Source organism: Mus caroli, chromosome 1 (genome assembly GCF_900094665.2).
Source record: "Mus caroli chromosome 1, CAROLI_EIJ_v1.1, whole genome shotgun sequence".
Lineage (NCBI taxonomy): Eukaryota > Metazoa > Chordata > Mammalia > Rodentia > Muridae > Mus > Mus caroli.
Window position 1 is genome coordinate 173,931,099 of NC_034570.1, and position 24,863 is coordinate 173,955,961.

At 45.7% G+C, this 24,863-nt stretch overlaps 1 protein-coding gene across 1 annotated transcript in view; it reads left to right on the forward strand.

Moving 5' to 3' along the window:
* Dusp10 (dual specificity phosphatase 10) overlaps positions 1–24,863 on the forward strand; it is a 40,164-nt gene that overhangs the window by 12,283 nt on the left and 3,018 nt on the right. The window contains exon 3 of the mRNA XM_021172748.2: positions 21,864–22,235. Within this exon, the coding sequence (XP_021028407.1) occupies positions 21,864–22,235 (372 nt within the window). The remainder of the gene's footprint in view (positions 1–21,863; positions 22,236–24,863) is intronic.

Genomic DNA, 24,863 nt, shown 5'->3' on the forward strand with positions numbered 1-24,863 from the left:
AAAAAAAAAAAAAAAAAAAAAAAAGAGCAGGGAAGCCCAGGGGTGGGATGTGTGCTTGTTGAAGGAGCGTCTGGCCCAGTAGCGGAGGACCCAGAAGATGGGCAGACATAAACTGATTTTTTGATTTCAAGTCTAAGCACCTTTCAGGCTGATCACATTCCTATTTAAAGATGGGCCGTGGGTCACCTTGATGAGTGCATTGTCTTGGAGGTGCATCCCATTAAATACAACTTCCCTTCCCCCAAGTCCTTGGCTGTCTTCAAGTGAAAATTCCAGTGGTTTTTAAGAAGAGTGTCCTGCTCTGTCCTTAAAGCCGACTTTGCAAGTGATCTTAACCCGGGTTGTATCTCAGACTCTGGAAACGTTAACGTATGTATAATGTGTCAGAAGTTTTTGGTTTTCTGACTGTTTTGTTTTTAGTAGTAATTCAATTAGAGAAACCTTTGAAAATGGTGATGTTATTTCTGGTATTTAGGAAGCATTTCCGTACTGTCAGTGTCTTCTTGTGTCATCAGAATACCCGTGGCTTAGATTCAGAGATTCAGGCCTTTGGCCTGGTACACGGTGAACCCGGGCATCTTATGATGGAGCTTCTAGTTAGTATGTATTTAAATGCCTGGAACCTTAATAGTATAGAGGTAGAGGTGTTATGTATTAATCTATCCCACTCTCCGTAGTGGGAGCTAGATGCAGGAGAAGAAAGGCAGGTGTAAATCTAGGAAGAGTGAGTCAGCAGAAGATGTGGTTGGTCCCGGTGACTCCATCCATGAGTGCTTACATCTCTGGCTTTTGCAGTCTAGTTAGTGGGGACTGGGATGTTAATTACACATTTCCCATCCTTCGTAGATGTCTAGTGGGCCTTCGTTTTGCTTTGAGAAATGGAATCCTCTGAGACAAGCCCACAGACCCACCATCGGTCTGTTGCCTGGTTGCTGGGTTTTGACCTCCCCTTTCCTGTTCTGTCTGGCCTGTTCTTCCCTTGTGTAGTCCAAGGCTGAGATACTGCGAGGGGTTGGAGGGGGTAGGTAGTTTAGTGACCTCAGGAGCCTGTTATAGGGAGTAGCATGCTCTTAGGCAGGCTTCTGTCTCAGGATCAGGTACCCAGTTTCACATATTGGAAATGTGGAAACTCAAAAGCATCATCTCACCCCAAACATCTCAGGTCCCTCTCCTCCCTTCACTCGCCCTCCCCCACTCCACGTCTTCTTTTTTCCATTCTCTGTCTTTTTGACAGGGTTTCATGTAGCCCAGGCTGGCCTTGAATTCAGTTACTGAGGATGTCCTTGTGCTTTAACGAAGACGTCCTGTCTACCGAGGCCTCAGTCATGCACCACCAGACCACACCCTCCTGGGCTGTTTGGTGAATCTATGATTCTGCCTTGCCTTATAATATACTCGTCCTTCCTATTATAAATAGACTTCTTCTCTTAGAGGAAGTGGACGTTGGTCACTCGGAGCCAAGATTCCAGGGCGGATGGTGACTTGGAATTTTGATCGTGTCATTTCACACTTGGACAAGGGAACTTTGCTGTGCCTCAGTTCCCCCAGCTGTGAGAATGGAGATAGTGACGATGTTCACGTGGGATGGGGGCAAGGGATGGGGCCAAGGGAAGATAAGTTAAATAGTTGCTTATTTAAGTAGTATAAGTGATGTCTGGCCTGTAAAGACTGATGTTGATTAAAAACTCAACATAATTATAATACAAGATAATTATAGTAATAAGCCATCTACTTCTTCTTTTTTTTTTTATGGGGACTGTTAAGTAGCATTGTTCCATACAGTGATCTGACATCAGTACTAAAGCTAAAGCAACAGGAAAATCGTCGCTGCTTGCGGGATCTTCTTGTTTCAATGTTTAGAAAAGAGTCAGCATTTCAGTGAGATGGACAGATGGACAGATGGACAGATGGACAGATGACTACCCAGGTCCTTTATTTTTTCTGGCTTGGTGCTATGCTGGAAAAAAATACATGCAATTTTTCTCAAATAAAACTGCAGAAAATTGAGTGCTAGTAAAAGCTGTCAATAGACACTTACTGTTAGAACATGAAGAACATTTCACAATGGAAAAAAAAAAAAAAAACCTCAAGATCTACGAGCCCTGCCCTGCCCACCCTGGTTTCACTTTTACATAGCCGCTCCATCCCTTACCCATATATGTGCATGCTTTGCAGAGTCTCATATAGAAACTTGAGCTGATTTTCACTTTGTGCTGCAGGGTCGGTCCCTTGCTTCCTGCATGGTTATTACAGATTTCCTTCTTCAATGCTGTCATTTGTCTGGCAGCCACATTCTGCTTAACCAACGACCTCCTAATGGACATTACACTTGCACCCAGGGTCTTAAACCCAAGGAAGGTGTGGGGGATCCCTGCTTCAGAAACAGCTCAGTCTTACTCTGACCCCCTTTAGAAGAATGAATGTTGGCTGTCAGCCCGTTGGGAGTTATCTTTTCTGGTGTCCTAATTCACTTTCACTTTTTAGATCCTGCTGCCAATCAAAGTCCTCAGAGTTAAGGGAAGTCCCTGTCCTTGATCCACTGCCCCTTGACTCTGACCTGTGTGTGTGTATGCTATATATGTCATTTGATACACGGGCTGTGATCCTGGGTTTGTTCTTTGGTTGGGGCACGATGAGGCAGTTTGGAAACTCCAAGCAGCCAGATATTCTATGGAACTAGAAGATTAGCCAGGGCTACAAACAATCCACTCTCTGAATCACTCACAGTATTAAATTGTTGATAAAATACATTATTACCTTTAGGGTGTATGTGTGTGTGTGTGTGATGTGTATGTGATATATGTATATATATAATATATCACAGCTCCAGTGTGGAGGTCAGAATTCAACCTGTGAGACTCTGTTCTCACTTTCCACCATGTGGGTCTCAGGATCTCACATTGCTGAGCTTGGCAGCAAATAACCTTTGCCTTCTGTGATAGCTCATTGGCCTTGATAAAACACACTAAAACATCAGTGCCAACAGAAAAAAGCTAGACTCTGTAAGATGCTAAGTATATACATTTATTTCCCCCAGGCCCCATTTTTAGGTCCACTAAGGTCCCCAAAGTCTTTAAGCAAACTCAGAAACACAGGACCATGAATATAATCAGAATGGGAAGAACTCCCACCAGTCCTTTTCTGCAAAGGTAAAATACCCTTTAAATAGGAGTTAATTCTCTAGCAGATAACTAGCTTGTCTTCCTTGATAAAGTACGCGTTGGGTTGAACTTATTATAATTAATTTTGCATGTCATGTAAAAGTCCACTATGCCTGCGCTTATTCCATGGATCTCTTTATTCTTAGCCAAGGGAGAGCTAGACGCCCAGTCCACTGTGGTGAGCTTTTCGTGGAACGAGGGAGATGCCCGGATGATGATGCCTGGCAGGCTTCCCGCAAGTAGGGGATGTGACTGTGAAGTACCACCATCAACGCGCATTGAGCTTTCAGATTGATGAGGGTGTGTGTGTGTATGTGTGTGTGTGTGTATAAAGACCAAAAGCCAACATTGCATGTCTATCTGTACTCTCCTATAGTTTTGTACGTGTAAGTATGTGTGTCGGTCTGTGTGTGTGCACGTGTGAGCATGAATGTTTGTGCACTCTATCTGTGAAGGTCAGAGGATAACTTTCAGTCCCTCTCTGCAGGGTCCAGGAATCAAACTCAGGCACTCACACATACACATGTGTGTATGTATGTGTGTATGTAGCATGCCCTTCCCTGCTGAGCCATCTCACTTGACTTCTGACTTACGCTTGAGACTTGCTCTTTCACTGAACCCTAGGCTACATTGAACACTTGGGCTACATTGCTTGGACCGTGAGCTCCCCTCTAAGATTTTGTCTCCCCAGCCAACCCCTGAGGTGTGTACCTGTACCTGGCTTTCACGTGGTTGCCAAGGCGTGCAAACTCAGGTCCTCATGCCTCTTCTGCTTGTATTTGACTACTGGACTGTCTCCCCAGCCCACCTTCCACATCTTCTATAAAATGTTTGGAAAGCGTTCTGAGGCCTGAGAACCAGATGCTCCAAAGCTGTCCAAATCGTGACCTTGACATTCATCTCCTAGGGACCTTCTGCTTTCCTGGTTCTCAGCGAACAGCTTTTCCACACTGTGGAGTGGGATTCCTGGCTGGATGGGACTGACTGGTGGTGGCTGGTGGCTCTGATATTAGCCCTTGAGGTCAATGGACATCATTTTGTGACTCAGCAGGCCCCAGCTCCTTCCTTCCTTCAGCTTTTCTTCCTTACCTTCTCAAACCTTTCAGATCTGGTCACATGGTGTCTTCCAGGGGTCTTTGCCCATCAAAAGCCATTGTCCGTGGTGGCTTGGTTTTGTTAAGGATTGCAGTGTGTGCTGATGTGATGTACATGCTTGGGAACAGAACTCTCGACAGATAATGGGGTGGAGTGTTCTTTTCTGGAGAAAAGTGACTATTTCATCTATGGGGAGACCGCTCACGTTCTGGTGCAATGCAGCTTGTAGAACCATCGTTTTCTGTTACTGGCTGCTAACTCTGTCCATGTGAACACATGCTTGCACATACAAACACATGCTCCTTTCTGTTAACATGGCCAGATAGTAATGACTTTGCAGGGACTCATTGAATGGGGACATCACCTTTACCTGAGCTGTTGTCTCCTGGTAGCTATGCCCTGCCTGATTCTGGTCGCTAGAGCTAGTTGAAGCAGCCCTGAATCATACTTATTAGATTTCAGAAACCCTTGTTGGGTTGCAGTGTGTGAAAGACTCAGCTGCGTGTTGAAACCATAATTTGGTCAAATATATTATTAGTGTTAATTTTGGCCTGTTTCCCTTTACGTTGTTCAGGGTAATGACTAGAAAAATAGTCTTGCCGTGTAGTATCCTGCTGACATTTCTATCCAGTGAGGCCAATCTTTGTATAATGATAAGTTATCATTTCTTTCTAAGATGAGAAAATAGAGGCTGAGAGTGGTTCACAGAATCACTTGGAGTCACACTGAAGTCGCCTGAAGTCCAGGCTGACTCCCAGGTCCACAGCATTTATGGCTATGGACTTGTAAATTGATTTTTTTTTTTTTTCTTTCTGCCCTCTGTCCCTGAGTTGTGGGAGATGATCTCTCACCCTCTGGAATCTACAGAGAGATAAGAGTGCCTGAGCTGCTCCCGCAGAGCCCCTTGGCTCACACCTGAGTTTATGTTAATGAGATGACTCAGGGGACAAGCTGGTCATCTATCAGAAGGGCCAGCCCTGTGACTGGCCCTGAAGCTTGGAATGTAGCCAGCCTTCACAGAAGAAGCAAGCTGGACTGAGGATTAAGTTCAGTCACGGGACTGATGATGAATCAAGTCCAGTTGCACCTAATGAAACAAGAACATGAAGAACACAGAAGCCTGGCCCGCGAAGCTCAGGCAGGCATCCTCCTTGCACACAGGGACATGCCAGCAGGGTAGATAGAGTGTCTTCATTTCACACGACTGAGCAAAGACGTGCACAGTGTGGAATACTAGGGCCTACGTTGTGCAGGTTTCATTTTGCTGGCCCTGTTTGCATCCTTCATAGTAAAGCCATTAATTGGCACAAACAAAAGTGCTTTCCTGAGTTCAGCGAATCATCCTAGTGGATTCTTGAACCCAGGGCATTATGGGGAAGCAAAGAACTGGTGACGATTTAGCCAGAGGTGTCAGAGGCCTGAGAGACATCACACTTACAACTGGCAGTGAGGCCAACGCTGTTGGGGACTGTGGCTTTCTGTAAGAGTCAATCTTGGAGTCTCTGTTGTCAGAGCTGTGTCAGAGCTGCATTGCAGTATTCTGAGATGAAAGCACCCGGCGTCTGCTTGAAGGCCCTGGTGGTGAGAGAACACCGCAGCACTTGGTAAGATAGCAAGACTTGTTTCCCTAACCCTGCTTCCTTGGAGACAAGAGGCAGCCTTCACTCTTACAAAATGATGTGGTCTTGGGAAGACTGCTTTAGACTGCAAGGCTTCCATGTCAGCAGGAAGACCTGTGATATTTCTAGGCCCAAGACCTTCCCACCTTTGGAGGCCCCCTCTATTTCAACTCCTAGGTGTCACCTGAGGGATGTGGTGGCCCAGCCTGCTGGCCCCTTTCTTACAAGAAATTCTTGAATATTGATGTTGAGATTTTGTTCCAGTAAGGAAAGTGATGTGTGGGAAAACCCTAAGTAAGGAATTTGCATTATTTGGTCATTTGCATGTTAGGATTCATACTTGTGGCGTGTCTCACTTTGTTTCAAAATTATGGTGTCAAATCCAACAGCGCCTTTTCTGTGGACACCCCTGTTTGGATATTTTAGCCATGGTCTTGTATGGTTATTTTTGGTCTACTTTGTTTTGCTTTCTCCTTCCTGGCTTAAAATAGACAAGGTCCCCCCACCCCCACCCCCAAGGCCATTAGTTTTTAGCTTTGCTCAGACTAGTCCTATCCAGCAAAGCCTTCTTAGGTCACCAGCTCCTAGAAAGTTTGACTCCTCAAGGCACGTGATAGGGCCACCCTGGAAAATGGGTTTCTAAGAAAAGAAAACTGTCATTACTTGGAGGGAGGGGTTCTACAAGAAACGGGAATGAAGCAAAGAGGATGAAGAGTTGTGAAATCTCCTGAAATCTGTTTAACCTGGTCTGGCCCTGGGCTCTCTGCACTCTGTTACCAACGCAGGCTTGCTCATTAGAAGTTTAATGGTGGCGATAGTCCAGCCAAATAACTGACAGTAGCTTTTACTGAGGGTGTCAGCAGCCCCCTGCCCCCTCAGTGAGGGTAAGGATGGAATGTCAGCCTCAGTTTCTAAAAGAGATAGAACAGATGCTCAGAACTGACTGTCCTAGAGTTGGGTGCTCCCTTCCCCCAAGGTACTTCCAAATGTTTGCCTGTGGACTACAGGGTTCAGAGTACACCTTTCAAGACACAAGTATGTGCTACAGCCCTGTGAGAGAGAGAGCGAAGGATGTAAGAATCCCTTTCAGGAGAGAGGAAACGCTCACCATTGAAGTCAAAGCTCTTAGGGGATAATCCTGGTGTCTTATTTATTTTTATTTTTGTGTGTATGTGTGTGTCTATGTGTGTCCACTTGTACATGCATGCTCTTGGCTGTGTGTGTGTGTATGTGTTCCTGTGCTTACCTGGTATATCCAGCGAGCCCCTGGGATTCTCCTGTTTCTGCCTCCCAAGGATGGCTGGATTCTTCTGTGGGCATCGGGATCTGAACTCACACTCTCATACTTACCCACTGAGTAAGCATTTTACCCATTGAGCTGTCTCTCCATTTCTTTGATAATGTGATTTTAAGTGACCTGAAATGTAAATAACTAGCCTGCCAGTTCAGAGTTAATAAGACAAATAAGAGGGACTCGAGAATGCCTGATTGTAGAGCTGGTATTGTGGGAGAAACAGAGCCACTGGGTCAGTGAAGACCCTGTCCAAAGTATCTGTGATTGTTGATCCTATTTAGATAAAAGTGTTGCTGCCAGGTCTAAGGGCCAAACCAGACCTTTCTTAGGCATATGCCCGGGACAGAGCTCTCTATCCCACTGTGAGCACTTCTTGAATGCATGCTGACCTGAATTCTGGCAGGGCCTGTTTCCTGACCTCTCTCAGCCTGGGTGTCCCTCTTGACCATTTTTCTTCACAACTCTTTTTTATTCACTTCTGTCAACATTGCTCATAAGGGAAGGGCAGAGATGGGAGCATGTGAGAGGAGGGAGGGGCTAGAGGCTGCCAAGTGTGACAGATCTTATTCTCAACCTCACCTATGGGCCTATTTGTCACGTGTAAGGTCCAGCAACTGGTTCTTTGCCTCTTCCTCCTCAGCCAGGTACCAGCAGAGTTCATCTTTCCTGCACCAGCTTCCACGAGCTGTGACCTGTGGTGTCATCCAGGCGAGTCTCCCAGTGTTCTCAGAACATTCTGGCATTGATACTTCGCTACAGTTTTTCCTAATGTTTCCTCGTCCTCATCCCTTCTTTTTCTCTCCAATTAGATTTATCTTTGGGGACTATTTTTAATCTCCCAAATCCCTACCATAATGCGGAACAACACATAATTAATGGCCCTTTCTGGCTCATTCCGATGTTCATCTCATCTAAAAATATTTAACGAGCACTTGCTATTCAGAGCAGACGGTACAGCGTGAATGAGTACAATTTCTCTGAATAACTCATTTAGTAGTGGTTCATTTAATTATTGCATCAACTCTGCTGCCCATTGATGCTCTACTTTACCCAGAAGTAAACTAGGATCTAAAGATGCCAAACAACCTTCCGGAGCCTGTACCGCAGAGGCGCGGGGCAGCCTGCCACCATTACCCTGAGCAGACAGGCCTTGCCACCTAATAGCACCCTTGCTTTCCTGGGCTCCACTTTTTAGCAATAATAAAAAAACTAAGGATGACGTTGATGATTTCAGATAGTGGCAGATGTTCTGAAGATAATAAAATGCAGTGACATATGTGGTCAAGGAGTTAGCTGAGAGAATACTCATAATATTAGGAAGAGCCCTTCTGGGAGACCACAGTCGCTGAGCCCTGTGTGGGTCTCAGAGGAAACCGTGCTGTCTGCTCTGCTATGGTTAGGATAGGATGGAATGTGGCCCTCAAGTGTCTATGTTTTGGAAACGATGTCACCCCGACATGGTGATACTGCAAAGTTTGATACCTCATAGGAGGTCAACTTGGCACTGTCCCTGGTAGAGCATGAGACCGGTTTGGTGGAAACCTCACAGCAGAGTTGTTATATTAAAAAAAAAAAAAAAAAAAATAATAAAAAAAAAAAAGGGCAAGTGAGCTGCAAGGCAGTGCGTAGCTGCAGTGTGCCTGTTGCAGTCTAGTGCACCCGTCATGGAAACACTACAGTGTTGGTGGAGTTGACATTCNAAAAAAAAAAAAAAAAAAAAATGATGAGAAAAGAAGTGGGCAGCCCAGCCCAGCTGTTACTCTGGTTTTCTGTCCCCCTTACTCCCCATCCCAGCTGTGATGCCACCTGTCATGATGTGACACAGCCAAGGTGACCTTCACCAAAGTTAGCACCATACTGTAAGAGTTTTAGTCTCTGAAACTAGGAAGTAAACAAATCCCCTGTCTTTGTGTCCCGCCTCAATTACTTTGTAATGGGAACAGAAACAGGTTCCTGCTCCCTCCCCATATAGGATCGCCTTGTGGAGGTTTCTTCTACTCCTTGAATAGTTCCTCAGCTGACAGCAGCAGGGTGTCCTAACATTTCACTTGGAAATCATGTAAGATTCCCCCAGGCCAAAGGCTCAAATGCAGCAGAACTCCCAACTCCTGGTACTGGTTGCAAGTCCCAGGGTGTCACTGCACTTCTGACCAACTAGCTGGCAATAAAAGTTCCGGAACTCATTCTCTAGATTTGATTAACTTGCGATGACAGCTCACAGAAATTGGAGAAACATTTAGTGAATTTGCTTAATATAAAGAATACTATAAAGCGTGCGCACAAACAGGCAGACAGCAGCAGAGCCATGTAAGATGACGTGCAGGTCTTGTGTCATATGTAGGCACGCTATCCCTCCAGTCACTCCCACATGGCCCAGCCATCTGGAAACTCACCACACCTTGTTCATTTGAGTTTCAATGGAGTTTTCATTAAGTCTGAATGATTGATGAAATTTTTGACCATAGGTGAGCTGTTCACTTCCATCCTCATCTCTAGATCAAGATTGAGGCTAGAGCCGAAATTCCCTGGCCTCTAACCCTGCTGTCTACTTTCTGGTATCACTTCCATCTGGAAGGTGTTAAGGGCTCCCAGACTGCCACTCACCTTGTTGGCATACAAACAGTCACTCTTATCTCTTTGGAGATTGCCAGGGTCATCTGGGTGTATGTTGCTTAGTATCACAGTATCACTTCAATGACTTGAAAGAGTGGTTAAACACAGAGAGCCTTGGAATAGATCATTGATGTCTCACACCTTACCAACTGACTGTTCTTGCTGTGACTCACCTCTGTCTGCTTTGTGTTGTAGTAGGACTTTGTTGAGCTTAAGGAGTGCTCAAGGGGTGGGGTCAGGAGGGAAGAATGAAAGAATTAACCAATGAGCTTGCATCCAAGAGGTTGGCAATAAATGCCATAAGCAGGGAGCCGAGTCCCTTTAGTGTGGAAAGAAGAGCTACTCTGTGATTCCCTGCCCTCAGGAGGTCTTCCCCGCTGTACCATGTTGGATATAGCCTTCAGGGAATGTGCCTAGGAAGTCCTACGGTGCCAGAGGTGGAGTGCAAGCAGGGTCAGGTTTCTGTTCTTCACCTCCTGAGCTGCAGGGATAGTTACTGGGATGGTTCTCCAGTAACCTTGAGCTTATGTTTATAATCTATGATCCCACCCCAGACCAGCAGGCTGTATTGGTTGGACCATAATGTGGTCTACCAGATGAGGACACCCCACCTTTTGACCCGTTACTATATCCTGGCACTACAACAACCACCTCCAGAGGTTTCCAGACCCTTTCTCCTATCTCTTCATGTGAATGGAGACCATGCCTGGTTTCTGTTTGACCTTGCAGAGCTCAGCCATTGTGGGTGATTTGACTTTGGCGTGTGGCTGCAGAGGCAGCTCCTGCCTTCCCTTTCTGGCAGTTGATGGTTAATATACTTATTGTTGCTAACTATTCTTGCCAAATACAGACTTATAGCTCTGACTTACAGAAGCTGTTGCTATATACTTTTTGTGGACTGAAAACATTGGCTAAAGAAAGCATTCCAAATTGTGATAGGAGCAGTGGACCTTCTCCCATCTTGCTTCCTGAATTCCCCAGGCCAAAGCCCTTTGACCTGCATATCATTACAAAATCCATGGTTGTAAACGCTGTTGTTTGAGTGTGGGGTTTCCTTCAAAGCAAGTTGAGTGGCTTACGGATTTGACTTGCCAGTTCTGTTCATCACCATTAGGCATGGGTCCCAACCCCAGTCTCCATTGTAACCCTTGTCTTTTCCTCCCCTCTCCTGACCATAGATGACTTTTTTGTTTTTTTGAGACAGGGTTTCTTTGTATAGCCCTGGTTGTCCTGGAACTCACTTTGTAGACCAGGCTGGCCTCGAACTCAGAAATCCGCCTGCCTCTGCCTCCCAAGTACTGGGATTAAAGGTGCCACCACCGCCCTGCCCATAGATGACTTTTGATGACTTTCTCTGAATGTAATTTCCAGTGGGAATGCTTCACGTAGAAGAATGTAGTCTTCTGAAGCTTGCCCTTGATGTTTCTAGAGCTTTATTGGATTTTACTTAAGTCCCATTGGGAAACATTTTCGCTGTGAAGTTGTGATGTGTTTAATTTGGGGTATAAGATAAATGTGGTCCTGGGGTGGAGGGATACATGGATAGTGAAGCAAGTTTTTCTTTTGTGCCATGGGCTGGTTTAATGAGTAGCTTTATCTGTTTGCTTAGCTATGTTTGATTATTTAAGCTTCTTCTGCCTGAAAAGTAAAGAATATTTGCCCTGCCTTCAGAGAATTAAATGAGCAGCATAGAGTATGTGGCTCACTCTTGGGAAAAATATGACTTTGTTTAATAGAACTACACTATTAACATTCTTCCTCTTCAGCTTTGCAGTGCCATCTCAGTGTGTCACCCCATCCCTTCCCCTCTTGATTAACCAGAGAATGTAGGGTTTCCCAAACACACAAAAGGTCTCCAAGGAAAACAGTTCTTGGCTCAGAAAGATACCTCAGGGTGAGCTTGAGCCAGGTCTTGTCCATAATGAGGTTGAGGGATTCTTCTGAGAAAGGATAACTTTTGTGAGTGCTGCCAGCGAAGAGAACTATAGTTCTAGAAGGTTCTACACGCTTGCTTCTTATGGCTTGCCAGGTGGATTAGGCAGCCTCCCACCCCCACTACCATCTCAACCTTGGACCATATCTGGCTTGACTATAAGGTAAAGATATCCTTAGGTTGGCTCTCAGGAGCCTTGTCTTAGGTAGCCCACAAGTTCTGGTGTGACTCTTGAATAGTAGGTATTCTAATATACAGACACATATATGGAGAGAGTTAAACTGAGAAATAAAATGTAAAGCGGCTCTATATTAGCTTGCTTGGGTTACATATTAGTCAGTTTTCTGTTGTGATAACAAAAGACAGTGCTGGATACTTTATAAAGAAAATATTGATTGCTTTCATGGTTTTAGAAGTCAGGAGTGTGAGATCCAGTACCTCTCTCTGTTGGGCCTCTGGTGAGGGCTTTGCCATGGATTACATGGATAATATTTCATCTGTGGAAGTGTGTGCCAAAGAGATCAGATGTCAAGAGTGGAATCCAGAGACACTCAGGGCCTAGACCTGCTCTCATTGGTACTCACATGGGTCATATAAGAAATGTGTTTACCCCTTCCAAGCCCAGCACCTGTTGACCTTACGATCTCCCACTATGCCCCACCTGTTAAAGGTTCTACCATCTGTCAGCATCACCACCCTACAAAGCTCCTAGTATTTGAACTTTTGAGTCCTTGCTCAAAGCACATCCAAACCACAGCACGTTGCTATAACAAAACACCCCAGGCTGGGTAACTTAAGCAACAGGAATTAGCTCTCCCACAGCTAAAGGGCCCAAACTGTAAGACTTGTAAGATTGGAGAAGCCAGAACGTGACTGTCCTTTTACCTTCTCTCACCCGCTCCTTCATCCAACCTATTTCTTGTTGTTTGTGCGGATGGCAGTCACGCACATGTCACAATATAATGTCCATGTCAGAATAGGGGGAAAGGGTGAAGCAGGAGGCAGAGGCCAGCTGCAGGTGCATGGGAAGGAGCCTGGGGCTGCTCCCCCTTGGAATCACACTGATTTGTGCAAAGCCTAAGCCGGTTCCTGGCACGGGACTCAGAGATCTTACAGTTTGAATCCGGTTCACATAAAAGTCATAAGCACGAGAAAGCAGAGGCCCAGAGCGCTTTAATTGTTGTCGTTGTGGAAAGTTACATGACTGTCATCAGCTGTCGCTTCTGGCAGTGCTTTCTGTACTAATGTAAATAAATGAGCTAACAGGTTTAAAGAAGCAGCCTGTATTTACATACTTGTGAAGTAGCCTCAAACAATCAGTCTGTGCTATTCAAACACACACACACACACACACACACACACACACACATGAAATGTGTGGCTTCCTCAATGCAGGCCCCTCATGAAGGCCTGGAGTCTGAAGGTTATGATGAGTGGTGGAAGCCCTACTTCCCCTTCATGGGGTTTTGACCTGAGTCTGCCTTTTTGATGAGAACAGGCTCTCCTCAGCAGGCTGAAGTTTGATCTTCAGCCATTTCTATAGCACTTCTTTAAGGCATGGACTTGGGAGAGCCCTGGACTGCTTCAGAGGAGGGGAGAGTGAAGTGGCCGGGGCAGAAAGGAATCCCACATCTTCTGATAAAACACTCCAGAGCCACCATGTCTTGGAAGTCTTCCAGAGGAAGCTAGATTTTCATTTTTTAAATCATAAGATCCTTCTGACTCAGTTTGACATTTTGTAGATCAATATTTAGGCAAGCATATTTTGGGTGTGTGTATGTATGTAGCTCTGTGTGTGTGTGAAGGTCAAAGGTTGACATTTTGAACATTTTGTGTCTGATTCAATCACTCCACATTACTGAGACAGGGTCTCTTGCTGAACCTGACGCTCACCAACTTAGCTCTCTGTTTGCTAGCCAGGGAACTCTGGGGACCCTCCTGTCTCTGTCTGCCCAGTGCTGGGACTCAGGGCACCCAGCCATGCTTCTTACGTGGGTCCTGGGGATCCAAACTCAGGCCCACATGCTTGCAGAGTAAGGACTGTGTTGTGACCAAGTCGTCACTCAACACCCCAGGCATGATTGTTTAAAAGCACATTCCTCTGGAGGGTACTAATGATGCTATCAAAGGAAACAGCTGAAGAATTATGAACAAAACATAAGCAACTGGCCCTCTGCCTGCTCGTGGATGAGTCCATTGCACCACAGATTTAGAAAGAAGCTGCTTACTAAGGGCACAAGGAAATCAGGAGGGAGCAGTTACTGGTTCGGAGTCTCTCAGTGCCTTCATAGTCTGGGATAGATAGCTTCTTTCCAGAAGGCTAGGTTTTGTTTGTTTTTCAACACACCGCATGATTCAGGCAGAGGAGTGGTAGGCACCAGGAGGGAAGCAGAAATACCGACGCTTAGAAGACTGTGCAGAGGTGTCTCCGTCCTGTAAGCATCTATGGTCTGTCATATTCTTGTCCAACACAAGGATCCAAAGAAAGATTCAATGAGTTCCAAATTCAAGCAAATTCTGGTATAGGTTTACCAGATTTTTCTCCCTTTACCCTCCCTAAATGTTATGAAATCCAACTGAGTCAGATTCATGAACACAAAGAAGAGAAATGACCTTTAGACCGAGGTCCAAAGATAGTTTGTGATGGGTTTTGTTTTTCTGAAATAGGATTTCATGTAGCTCAGTTTGGCCTAGACCTTTCTATATCACTGAGGCTGGCTTTGAAGTCTTGATCCTCCTACCTCCAGGCTCCCCATTGTGAGGGCAAATATTAGGTAAACATGCCTGGCCATACATGGCATTTTTGAAGTGGCCTCTGCCTAGGATTTGTCACTAAAGTAGACAGGGGGAGATGTTTACTTTATGTCTTAGTGTTCACAAATGGTTTTCATAAACTCAAACCATAGTTCCCTACTTCCTCTGTGGCTCCTGTGGTACCATCTCACCAAGTTCCATGCCCCCTGTGGGAGACCCATGTTCAAGGGGACTTAAGAGTCCTTCTCCCCAAGAACAGATCTTCCACCAAAGCTATTCATCTGGAATTATAAACATGAAGTGATAAATTCAAAACTAGAATATTCTAGCATTGTTTTAGTCCAAAGTTACACACAGGCATGCATCTGGTTGCTAAAACTTTTACAGAGTAGCTCTGAGAAAAACTGGTGGTCATCATCATCTCTTGCGGTATATACTACATAATTAATACTCTGTAAATGTAAATAGTATATTTCTGCTTACCCTGTCTATAGATTACCATTTCCTTAATGAACTGCATTTCTCACAGAAGTTTTTAATTGTTGGTGTGTGTGTGTGTGTGTGTGTGTGTGTGTGTGAAGTTCTGTTTCCTAATTTCCTGTGTTCGTTTGTGACAGAGTCTTATGTGGCTCAGGCAGAACTTGAACTCACTCTGTAGCAAAGAATAGCTTTGCACTTCTGATCTTCCTGCCTCCACCTTTCAAGTATTGCGATCATAAGTATATGCCACGATACCCAGTTTATGTGCTGTTGGGTATTGAACCCAGGGAAGTGTACGTTCTAGGTATGCCCTCTAGCACCTGAGCCATCTCCCTACCCCATCATAATCTTATTTCTGGAATTTCTAAGACTATATATCATATTCTTACATATCATTTCTACAAATACACACATACTTCTTTCATATAGTCTGAGCAAGTTTGCCAGGATTGCACTTTTTTTGTCGCTTGCCAATCTGAGCTGTCTTACCCCTTCCTTGGTTTCTCGGAAACAGTCAGACAGAAAGGACTAGCTGGTGAGAGAGAGAGAGAGAGAGAGAGAGAGGGAGGGAGGGAGAGAGGAGAGAGAGAGAGAGGAGGGGGAGAGAGGGAGAGGAGAGGAGAGGGGAGGGGAAGGGAGGGGAGGAGAGGGGAGAGGGAGAGGAGGGGAGGGGAAGGGTGACCCCTTCTGCTTGTGGACGTTGTACATCGTGGTGCGCACTAGGCTCCGCACCACGATGTACAACGTCCACAAGCAGGGAGGGAAGAGCAGAGCAGAGGAGAGGGAAGAGAGGGGAGGGGAGAGGAGGGGGAGAGGGAGAGGAGGGGAGGGGGGAGGGGAGGGGAGGGGAGGAGAGGAGAGGAGAGAAGAACAGAACAGAGAAGAGAAGAGAGAGAAGAGATTTTCCAGGAAGATGCAGCCTTCCTGCTTTGCATTCAAACTGGTTTTCAAGTCTGACCCCTTCTTCACCATGTCTTTTCATATACCGGGCATTTCAGTGAAGGCAGTCCACACTGGTTTGAAGAAGCCATCAGATGGTGTATGTGCTAGAATATTCTTTACCTAGTACTCACAAAACCACTGGGCTCAGCCCCTTGCCCCTCCTTTCCTTTGCCGTGGCCTTTCCTCCATCCCTTATGTGCTAGAAGACAGCATCTTCGTCCCTCTTCTCTCTTGCCAATATAGCTTCCCACAGGGCTGGATCCTAAGATAATTTAATCCATGCCTCCTGGTACTGAACTTGAAGTCACTTGTACTGTCAAATGGCCACTCTCATCTATGGGGTATGTGGATAAGTTCATAGGAAATGAAATGTAGAAGCCCCCTTTGATGGCTGTAGTGGCTGTTCTGTGTACTTCTCATATTAAGGTGCTCTGTCCCCATCTCCGGACATTTTGGCCTTAGACACTTGACATCAGCTAGGTCTTATTCTTTCTCCTTATCTTTGTGCCTACAGAACCTCAGGATACTGCATGATATATTATCATTTCCACTGGGGGAGCTACAAAATAATATTTATTATATGCCAATAATTCTGTCGTTTGTGAGCTCTATTATATAGAACTGTGTCTGTGTTGAAGTCTTGTGGATGAATATGTCCAAATTACTGATGTGGGAACTGAGATGCGGGTGTACCAAATAACCCACTGGCGGTGATGCAGATGGTGAGGGCTAGGATCAGACTGCGTTTTACTACAGACTTGCTTCATCCAGTCCCTGGTCTTCACTGCTGCCAATGCCCTGCCTGCCTAGGAACCCAGGAGGAAAGCAAGGCTGTCACTAGTCGTCATCAGCATTCTTGCAGCAAGCAGTAAGAGCGTCCTTTTAGAGTAGGCAGCACCCCCACCCTTCTGTAGATACTAATTCTATCTGCTGACAGTGTTCTCCTTACACTTCTGGCTAAGGCCACTTCTGAGCTTAGCATGAAGCCTGTGTCTGCAAGGTTCCACTGTAAAACACTGTGTTTCCTGCTTATGTGTTAGGCATGTGAATGTTCGTTCTTTAGCCCCACGGCCAGAGAATCATCCCAGAAAGCACTGTGGCAGCTAGCAAGGACTGGGGCGGAAGTGTGGCTACAGACAGGGGTTTCCCCACCAAATTGAGAGTCTGGCACTTCCAGAGGTTGCCATTGAACTCATTGGTCTCTGCAGATGGCATCCAGACCTTTTTGTTTGTTTGTTTTTTGAGGGGGTGGGTATTTCATGATTGCCATTTAAGCCCATGTATTAAAAGCCAAGAAAACCTGGTTTTGAGAAAAGGTTTGAAGAGGTTTGTTCTCTTTACTGTTGTACATATCTCAAATATAGCTGCATAGATATCCACAAGCTGTGTGTGCACAGGAAGCCTTCCCAGTTTGGAGTGGGGGTGGGGGGGGTGGGGGGTGAGAAGGGGTTGAGGAGAAGGATAAAAACTATTTCACTTTTTAAAAACCCAGTTCCTGGCAAAAACAGGAATCCCAATCTTCCTTGGGAAAGCCAATCCAGGTGAGAGAAAAATCAGCTCTGTTGTTCCGATGGGACCTGTTATTTACTTTTAGAAAGAACTGTGTTATTTATACTTTAAAACTTCTCAGTTAAGCTGTCTCCTAGTTATTTCATAGATAAAAATTTAAGCTGGGAGTGACAGTATATCCTCAGGGTAGAGCCTGAGGCAGGAGAATTGCCATGAATTTGAGACCATAGTACCAAGCCAACCAGATCTATAAAGAAATAGCTTTTTTTTTTTTTCACGAAAAGACCAATAAAATAAATAAATAAATAAATATTAAACTGTGAAAATTCTAGAATGTTCACTTGCCAAAGTTTTTGTATGTCTAAGGCTTTTCTTTTCTGGTTACTAATAAAGTGCTCATCATGTACCCCATATGGTTTCAGCAAACTTTATATTTGTTAACTTATTTTGTTCTTAGAATAGTATTGCGTAGGAACTATTTTCTCTCATTGGTAAGGGGAAACTGAGGAAGAGACGCATGAGAAGCCTGCTCTGGATCTCAGGGCTCAGCCTCCAGCAGCTTCTCCATTACTGGATGGAGTGTAGTGGCATCATGGTGCTGATGGGGGGTATAATGGGGTGGGATGTATGGGATGCCATGTGATGTATCTATCCGTAAACCTTCACATAGGTGTCCTCTACCCCAGCCCTGTGCATAGGTTGTATAATGAATGATTATGTATTATGGATGACAGTAAACGGAGCTTTCCTAAGGGAGAGGGATTCACACAAGTTCCTTGGAGGCTGAGATCTCACTGGAGGCTGGGCCCATGTGTCTCCACTCATCATTCCTCTTCCTCTATTCTAACCACGCCAACGATGTGTTAATGATGCTTTTATTGTGGGGCGTGTGTGTGTGTGTGTGTGTGTGTGTGTGTGTGTTTTGTTTATTTGGCTACTCTGGCTGGCCAGTGAGGTACCAGGAATCTCCCCGTCTCTTCCTCCCCAATGCACATATCACAGACATATACTATTGTCCTTTGCTTTCTCAGGGATACTGGGGATTCAAACCCAGATTCTCATGCTTGTGAAGTAGGCCCTTTACTGACTAAGCCATCTTCCCAGTTCCCACCCCCGTGTAGTATTCTTCTGTTATCAGGACAAACAAAATTACCCCCCCCCCCCCAATTAGGTAATCATTTGATATGGTCTGAAGGGCCAAAAATGACCTCATGAGCTCTACTCTTACCTTCTGCTGCTCCCAATCCCATACTCACCCCTAAGAGGTACAAACAACCCCTACGCAGATCTCTCTGAACTATCCCTGTAAGATACTGCTATTTCATGCTGCCTCCGACTCCATCCAGGAGAGTCTCCGTTTCATTGTGACACTGTACACCACTCTTGTGTGAGGACGGACGCCTGGCATGAGCAGACAGATCTGGATGCTGTCTCTTCTGACCCTCAGTGAGAACTTCCTTGTCCAGCTGAGATGTTTCAGTCACATTCGGCCTCTCCCTTTCTCTCCCTACAGATAGTAGTCCACAAGTGTCTTTCCCACATGGCTCAGACATATAATAACACACATCATTTCACATAGATAGGCACACAGCACCCCATGGTAGAAGCGTTCAGTGTGTCAGTCTCGGACTCTCTCTGATCCACCCTTCCCCCATGTTTTTTCCCCCATTAGGCAAATGGAAGGCCCCTTGCCACCTGTTAGCATTACGTCATTGGCTCCCCAGAACACAGTTGTACCCAAGGCCTTAAACAAAGTAGTTCTTCTTGTATTGTTTGCATTCAAAGAGCTGATATCATGCCAGCTGATGTCATTGTGTGTCTTTGTGTGAGTGCTATGGCAACTGGGCAGGTGGGGAGCCTCCGGCTGATGTCACTGGGGAAGGAGGGGCAGAGACTGAATTTTAAAAAGCTCTCTGCTGAGTTGTTTTGTGTCTGGGGGTGGGAGGGTGTTTTGGTATGCCTTTATTTTTTATTTTTTCAAACTAGCTGCTTTAAGACAAATTACAGCTCGAACACACTAAATAAGAACAGAGACGCCTCTTCCCCCTTCCAACCTCTTCTTTTGAGTTTAGCTTCCCAGTCCTTCCTCCAGTCTTACATGGAAAAAAAAAAAGGTTGCAAGTGCCTTTTTCCTTCAGAAAGAAGGGAATTCGGTTCTCCAATTTGGTTCCCCTGGCAGGATCAGCATGGGGCTGTTTACTGGGGGCTTTGTGGAGCCCAGCAGATTGCCACACAGCTCCTTCTTGTGTCCTCTGTGGAGTTTGCCACAGCGGCAGTGGGTAGTTTTGCACTCTAGTTGTTAAGTGTTCACTGGTGACGTGTTTTTCCTCGTGGCTTGCATTTTTCTTTGTAGTTGGAAGGCTCCCTTTGGGCTAGCCACCCTGCTATAATGATTTCACCACAGAAGACAACAGCAAGGGCAGAGTGTAATTACAGAAATGAATTCAAATGAAGTCAAAGCTCTGACATGCTCTCCTAAAGACATTTTTGTCCCTTCCCTTATCTCCTTTTTGACTGGTAGACTGGACACAGGATGGCCCTCCCTACTGAGTGGGCTGTGAATTGTTGCCATTCCCTTCTGAAAATATGATCTGTGTTCTGTTATACAGCTGGCTGTGTGCATTGGTTCCGGGACACACTGTGTTCAGGTCACCTGCTCTAGTGGTCAAAAATGAGACTCGTGGTTTGAAAGGAAGTGGTGTCCGTTCAGAAGCTGGTGGACAAGTGAACTTCCTGTCCTGGTAGCAGAGCCTCACTCTCACTCTGTTCAGGCTTTGTGCTTTTAGCCTTAGGCTTTGGGACACTCAAGACCTGTGTGACTGGGAAGACATCGCTTCCAGGAACTTCCCAGGGTCTCACCCTTTTCTAGAAGACCCCACGTGAGCCACACTCCTTTGGTGACCCCTTCCCAGGTTTCCTAATGTCTCTCTCATATACGTAGTAGAATTTGAGCTCTACAATCCTTCAGGTTTGTCTGTGTATAAATATGTATAGCATAAGTGACAAACTCTGACCCGTGCATTCCCTTAACCGTTTTTTTTTTTTTTTTTTTTTTTTTTTTTTTTTTTTTTTTTTTTTTTTTTTTATGGCTAGGCACTTTTTTTTTCCCAGAAAGTTTTAAATTAGCTCTTTTTCCTTTAGCATTAAATAGAATCATTTTCTTTGATTTTATAGCTATCCCTTTAGTGGGTACATAACATCCCATGGATGTATTTAATAGTTTTATTTTTGGTATTTACTCAGCCTTTTCTTTCTTTTTTAAAAACTTACTGTTGTTGAGTGTTTGTTCAAGGTGATTGTGTTTGTGTGTGTGTGTGAGTGCGGAAGCCAGAGGCTAGCTTTGTGGAGCCAGTTCTCAGCTTCCACCATTAAACAGATGGAGTTGCGCAAACACCCCCACTTAGCTGACTGCACAGCTGTGCTTGAGCGAGTTCCGTGAGTGACTCTGTACTTATACAAGGCCATGTCTGCATGCTAAATGCGGGAAAACTGGTGCAGCTTTAACCTCAAATCTTTAAGAGTTTCAAACTCAAGCCTTGGAGTTAGAGCGGAACCTTGAGCTCGGAGTGTGCCTTGTTAGATCCATCAGAGGTCACTGTTAATGGGTTAGTGTACCCACAATCCTCTAAAAGCTAAGTACAGGAAAATGGGCCACTCTCAGATGCCACTCTCTTGGAAGTCAAGATCTACAAATGTCAAGGACGTGTATGGAAGAAGTCAAAATGTAGATCCTGAGTCACTCTTCCAACCCCAAGCTACCTTAGCCAAGGCTCCCTCTGCGTTTTCTACCCTTAGGCAGCCGCAGAAATAAGATGAATAGAAATAGCTTGTTCTTGCAGAGTGGCCATGCAAGGCTGGGGGTTGGGAGTGTACTGAACACTTTATATGTGTTTATCTCCATCTCGGACTCACACTCAGAGAGACATGCTTGTGCAACTCAGGTCAGTGGTGTAAGCTGAACACTAGCCCGTGTAACCTGGCTATTCCACAAGCCCTGCTAGTAACCACTCGGCTACTGAGTGGACTTGTCCTTCTGTAAAGTGAGTCATAGAGGCGACAGGACATGTGTGCACAGTGCCAGGAGACAAACGGAAGTCCTTTGCAGGGCGATATCATCCCTGATTTTCTCAGCTCCCAAAGTACGAGTTCTATATAGGCCAGGGACCATATGTCTGTTAGCGGCAAATCAGATTTTCAGTTGATGAAATTACGGGGTGCTGTGTGGAACTTGTTCCCAGGCACCTTGGCCCAGTTTTGCAATAGGGGTCACAGTGCCCTCTGAAGCTGGCTCTGGGTATCCAAAACAGGCTTCTGGTTCTTGTTTTTTATTTTAGAAGTGTTAAAGTACGCACATAGCCATAGTGACACCCGTTTCCATGGGGAAGCCGACATTTTTTAGCCCTCCCCTCCTCCCCCCCCACTGTAGGCTTCACTCATATGTGATTTCTGTGTTTTCCTTCTAGGGGGACTCAGTAGTTTTAAACAGAACCATGGAAACCTCTGTGACAACTCCCTCCAGCTCCAAGAGTGCCGGGAGGTGGGGGGTGGTGCATCTGCGGCCTCGAGCATGCTACCTCAGTCTGTCCCCACCACCCCTGACATTGAGAACGCAGAGCTAACGCCCATCCTGCCCTTCCTGTTCCTCGGCAATGAGCAGGATGCTCAGGACCTAGACACCATGCAGAGGCTCAACATCGGCTATGTCATCAACGTCACCACACACCTTCCTCTGTACCATTATGAGAAAGGCCTCTTCAACTACAAGAGGCTGCCAGCCACAGACAGCAACAAACAGAACCTGCGGCAGTACTTTGAAGAGGCCTTTGAATTCATCGGTAACTATCTCCCACAGCAGGGTGGGCGGGGAGCTTCCTCTTGGTTCTCTCTTCCCTCTACTTCTGGTTTTGATATAAGGTCTGAAGTTTATTCTTATGTTAGGGAAAACAACAACAACAATAACAACAATAACAACAACAACAACAAAACCTACTTAATGCATAGTCCTTCCTTCCTGTTAGTCTCAGCACTGCCTGAATGGGCATAATTGAGATAATATGCTTTCTGTTGCCATCATTGAAACACCTGAAAGGTTGTCTTAAAGGGAGGAATTATCTTGACTTAATGATCTTGGAGATTTCATGTCTTGGTGCTATTGATTCTGGGCCTGGGGTGAGACAGAACATGGAAGGGAAGGAGTCAAGGTCAGCTGGAAAGTTCCTATACTCAGCTTCTCATCAGAGACTCCAAATGTCGTCAGTGAGGCCTGTAGAGGGTCTACCTCATGGCCCTCAGCAGCAGTGTTTCACTCCTCACCTCCACATACCCTGACCCTCCCATGGCCATCATCTGGAAGGCACGGTTCCCAAGTAGCTCAGAATAGAGAGCACCAGAAAGTGGTGTGTTTCATATTAAAAGCTTTGGATGCCTGTGAGCACTGGACAACAGTTTTTGTGACATTTCTAGATTAAAACACATCCCCCAGGAAGTGTCCCCAGAGGAATGCAGGTCAATGATAAGGTAGAGGAGAAGAAGGGAGTAAAGAGACTTGTCCCTTAGCTCAAATCACCCACACTGGCTGCTTCCCAGTAGACAAAGAAACAAACAGGATGTCACTATCTCTCTCACCAGTCTGTAGACAAGCTTGCTTCAAGAGACCCAAGAGCAGTGCTTCAGAAAAGACTCCCTTTGTCAACACTGAATGACCTCCCACACCAAGGCCTTAGGACATGGTGCATGAGAATGAGTGAGGTGCCCACTGCCATGTTCTGTGTCACCCCATGAAGGCTACTGACTTTTTGGCAAATAGGAAGGGAGGGACCGGGACAGCATTTAGCCTTGAGTGGCACAGTGTCTGACGTACTTCCTCAGGCAAGCCTCTACCTTCTAACATTTTACAAACCTTTGGAAGCAGTACCACCAGCTGGGGACGAAGCATTTGACACATGAGTTGTGGGACCATTTCACATTCATATAAAAGCAATAATCATTCTCTTTGTCCAACATCTGTCAACTGGAAGTCGCTATCCTCCATCCTCCCGTTAACAAAGAAGCCATGGCGGAGGTTGGCACTTAGACACTATATGACCAGAAGATTCAAAGGGAGAGTGAAGAACTGCTCAGAGCTATTCCTGCTACCTAGTCTATGTCCTCCAAGCCCTGAAGGAAGCACCAAGTAGAGACGTGATGTCACCTTAATTATCCCCAAACCTTCACATAGCAAATCAGTCAGCTTTATTCACCCAACATAGGGGAAGAGATTTCCACTGGGCACAGTGAGTTATAGTGAGTCACAGTGTGTGGCTTCTTCACTTGAGGTTGAGGCAAAGGCAGCATCGAGAAAGGGCTGGCTCTGAAGAAACTTCTTCAGAAGCAGGCCATGCTGTGGTAAGTTTCTCCGTTCACTTTATCCTTGCAGAGGAAGAATGGAAGGATGGTGTGAATTGTCTGTCATCTTCCACCCAAGTGATCTCAGTTCTTAAACATTGAGTGACGAGGACTGATGTTAGTGCCCATGAGAAGAAGGTATATGTTTCCTTTGCCAGTTTGTCTCCTGCTGAGAGAAGCAGGAAAGATCAAGCCCCTGTAGGGCCCAAAGAGGAAAATTCTTGCCAAGTAGGCTCTAACCTCAGAAGGAAGCAATCACCAGCTCAATGCTGAAGTTAGCCTTTGTGGCCCTTGTAGCATTGTGGCTAGACTCAGAATGACTAAGACAAGAAGAGCAGGTGGCAGATATTCAACATCATTTCCAACAGACTCCAGCCTTTATCAGCACAAAGAGGTAGCCCAATGCTCTACACATTAGCACCTCAAGTTATCACAGGTCTCTGTCTCAGGAAGAAAGCATCCATGGTTGTTGCTGGTTTTGCCAGAAAAAAATGTCACAAGTTTAGCAGCCACCAGGGTGATGGGACTTTTTTTTGGCAAGTTGGCAGCTCTGAACTGCCTGTGTTCCTTTCCAGCTTGTCCTTCATAGCTCGGCCATCCCATGGACTCTCTGGCAGGATAGCCAGAGCTGTCTCTGAACTCAGAAGTAAGGCGACCTTTCCATGTCAGGAATTCTAGTGTCAGGAAGGAACTGGGGACTGGGAGGAGACACAATGGGGAGACTGTTTGCTGTGTAAGACTGGAGACTTGAGTTTGAATCCCACAGAACCCATGGAAAGTCAGATGCAAGAGTACATACACATCTGTAATGCCTTCTCCCCCGTGACAAGACAGGAGGCAGAGTGCCCCTAGACACTCACAGGACAGCTAGCTTGGCATCGACAGCAGCACAGGAAATCCCATCTCAAAGGAGGTAGTAGGCAAGGCCCCACATTGACCTCCACGTGTGTGTCACGGCATGCCTATACTTGTGAAAACAGAGGACCTAGTGTTCTTGACTTCTGCCCATGACTCTTTCCCGTGTTTACCATGCATGCCCCACTGATTAGTTCCTAACACTGGGTACAAAGATGCCCTGG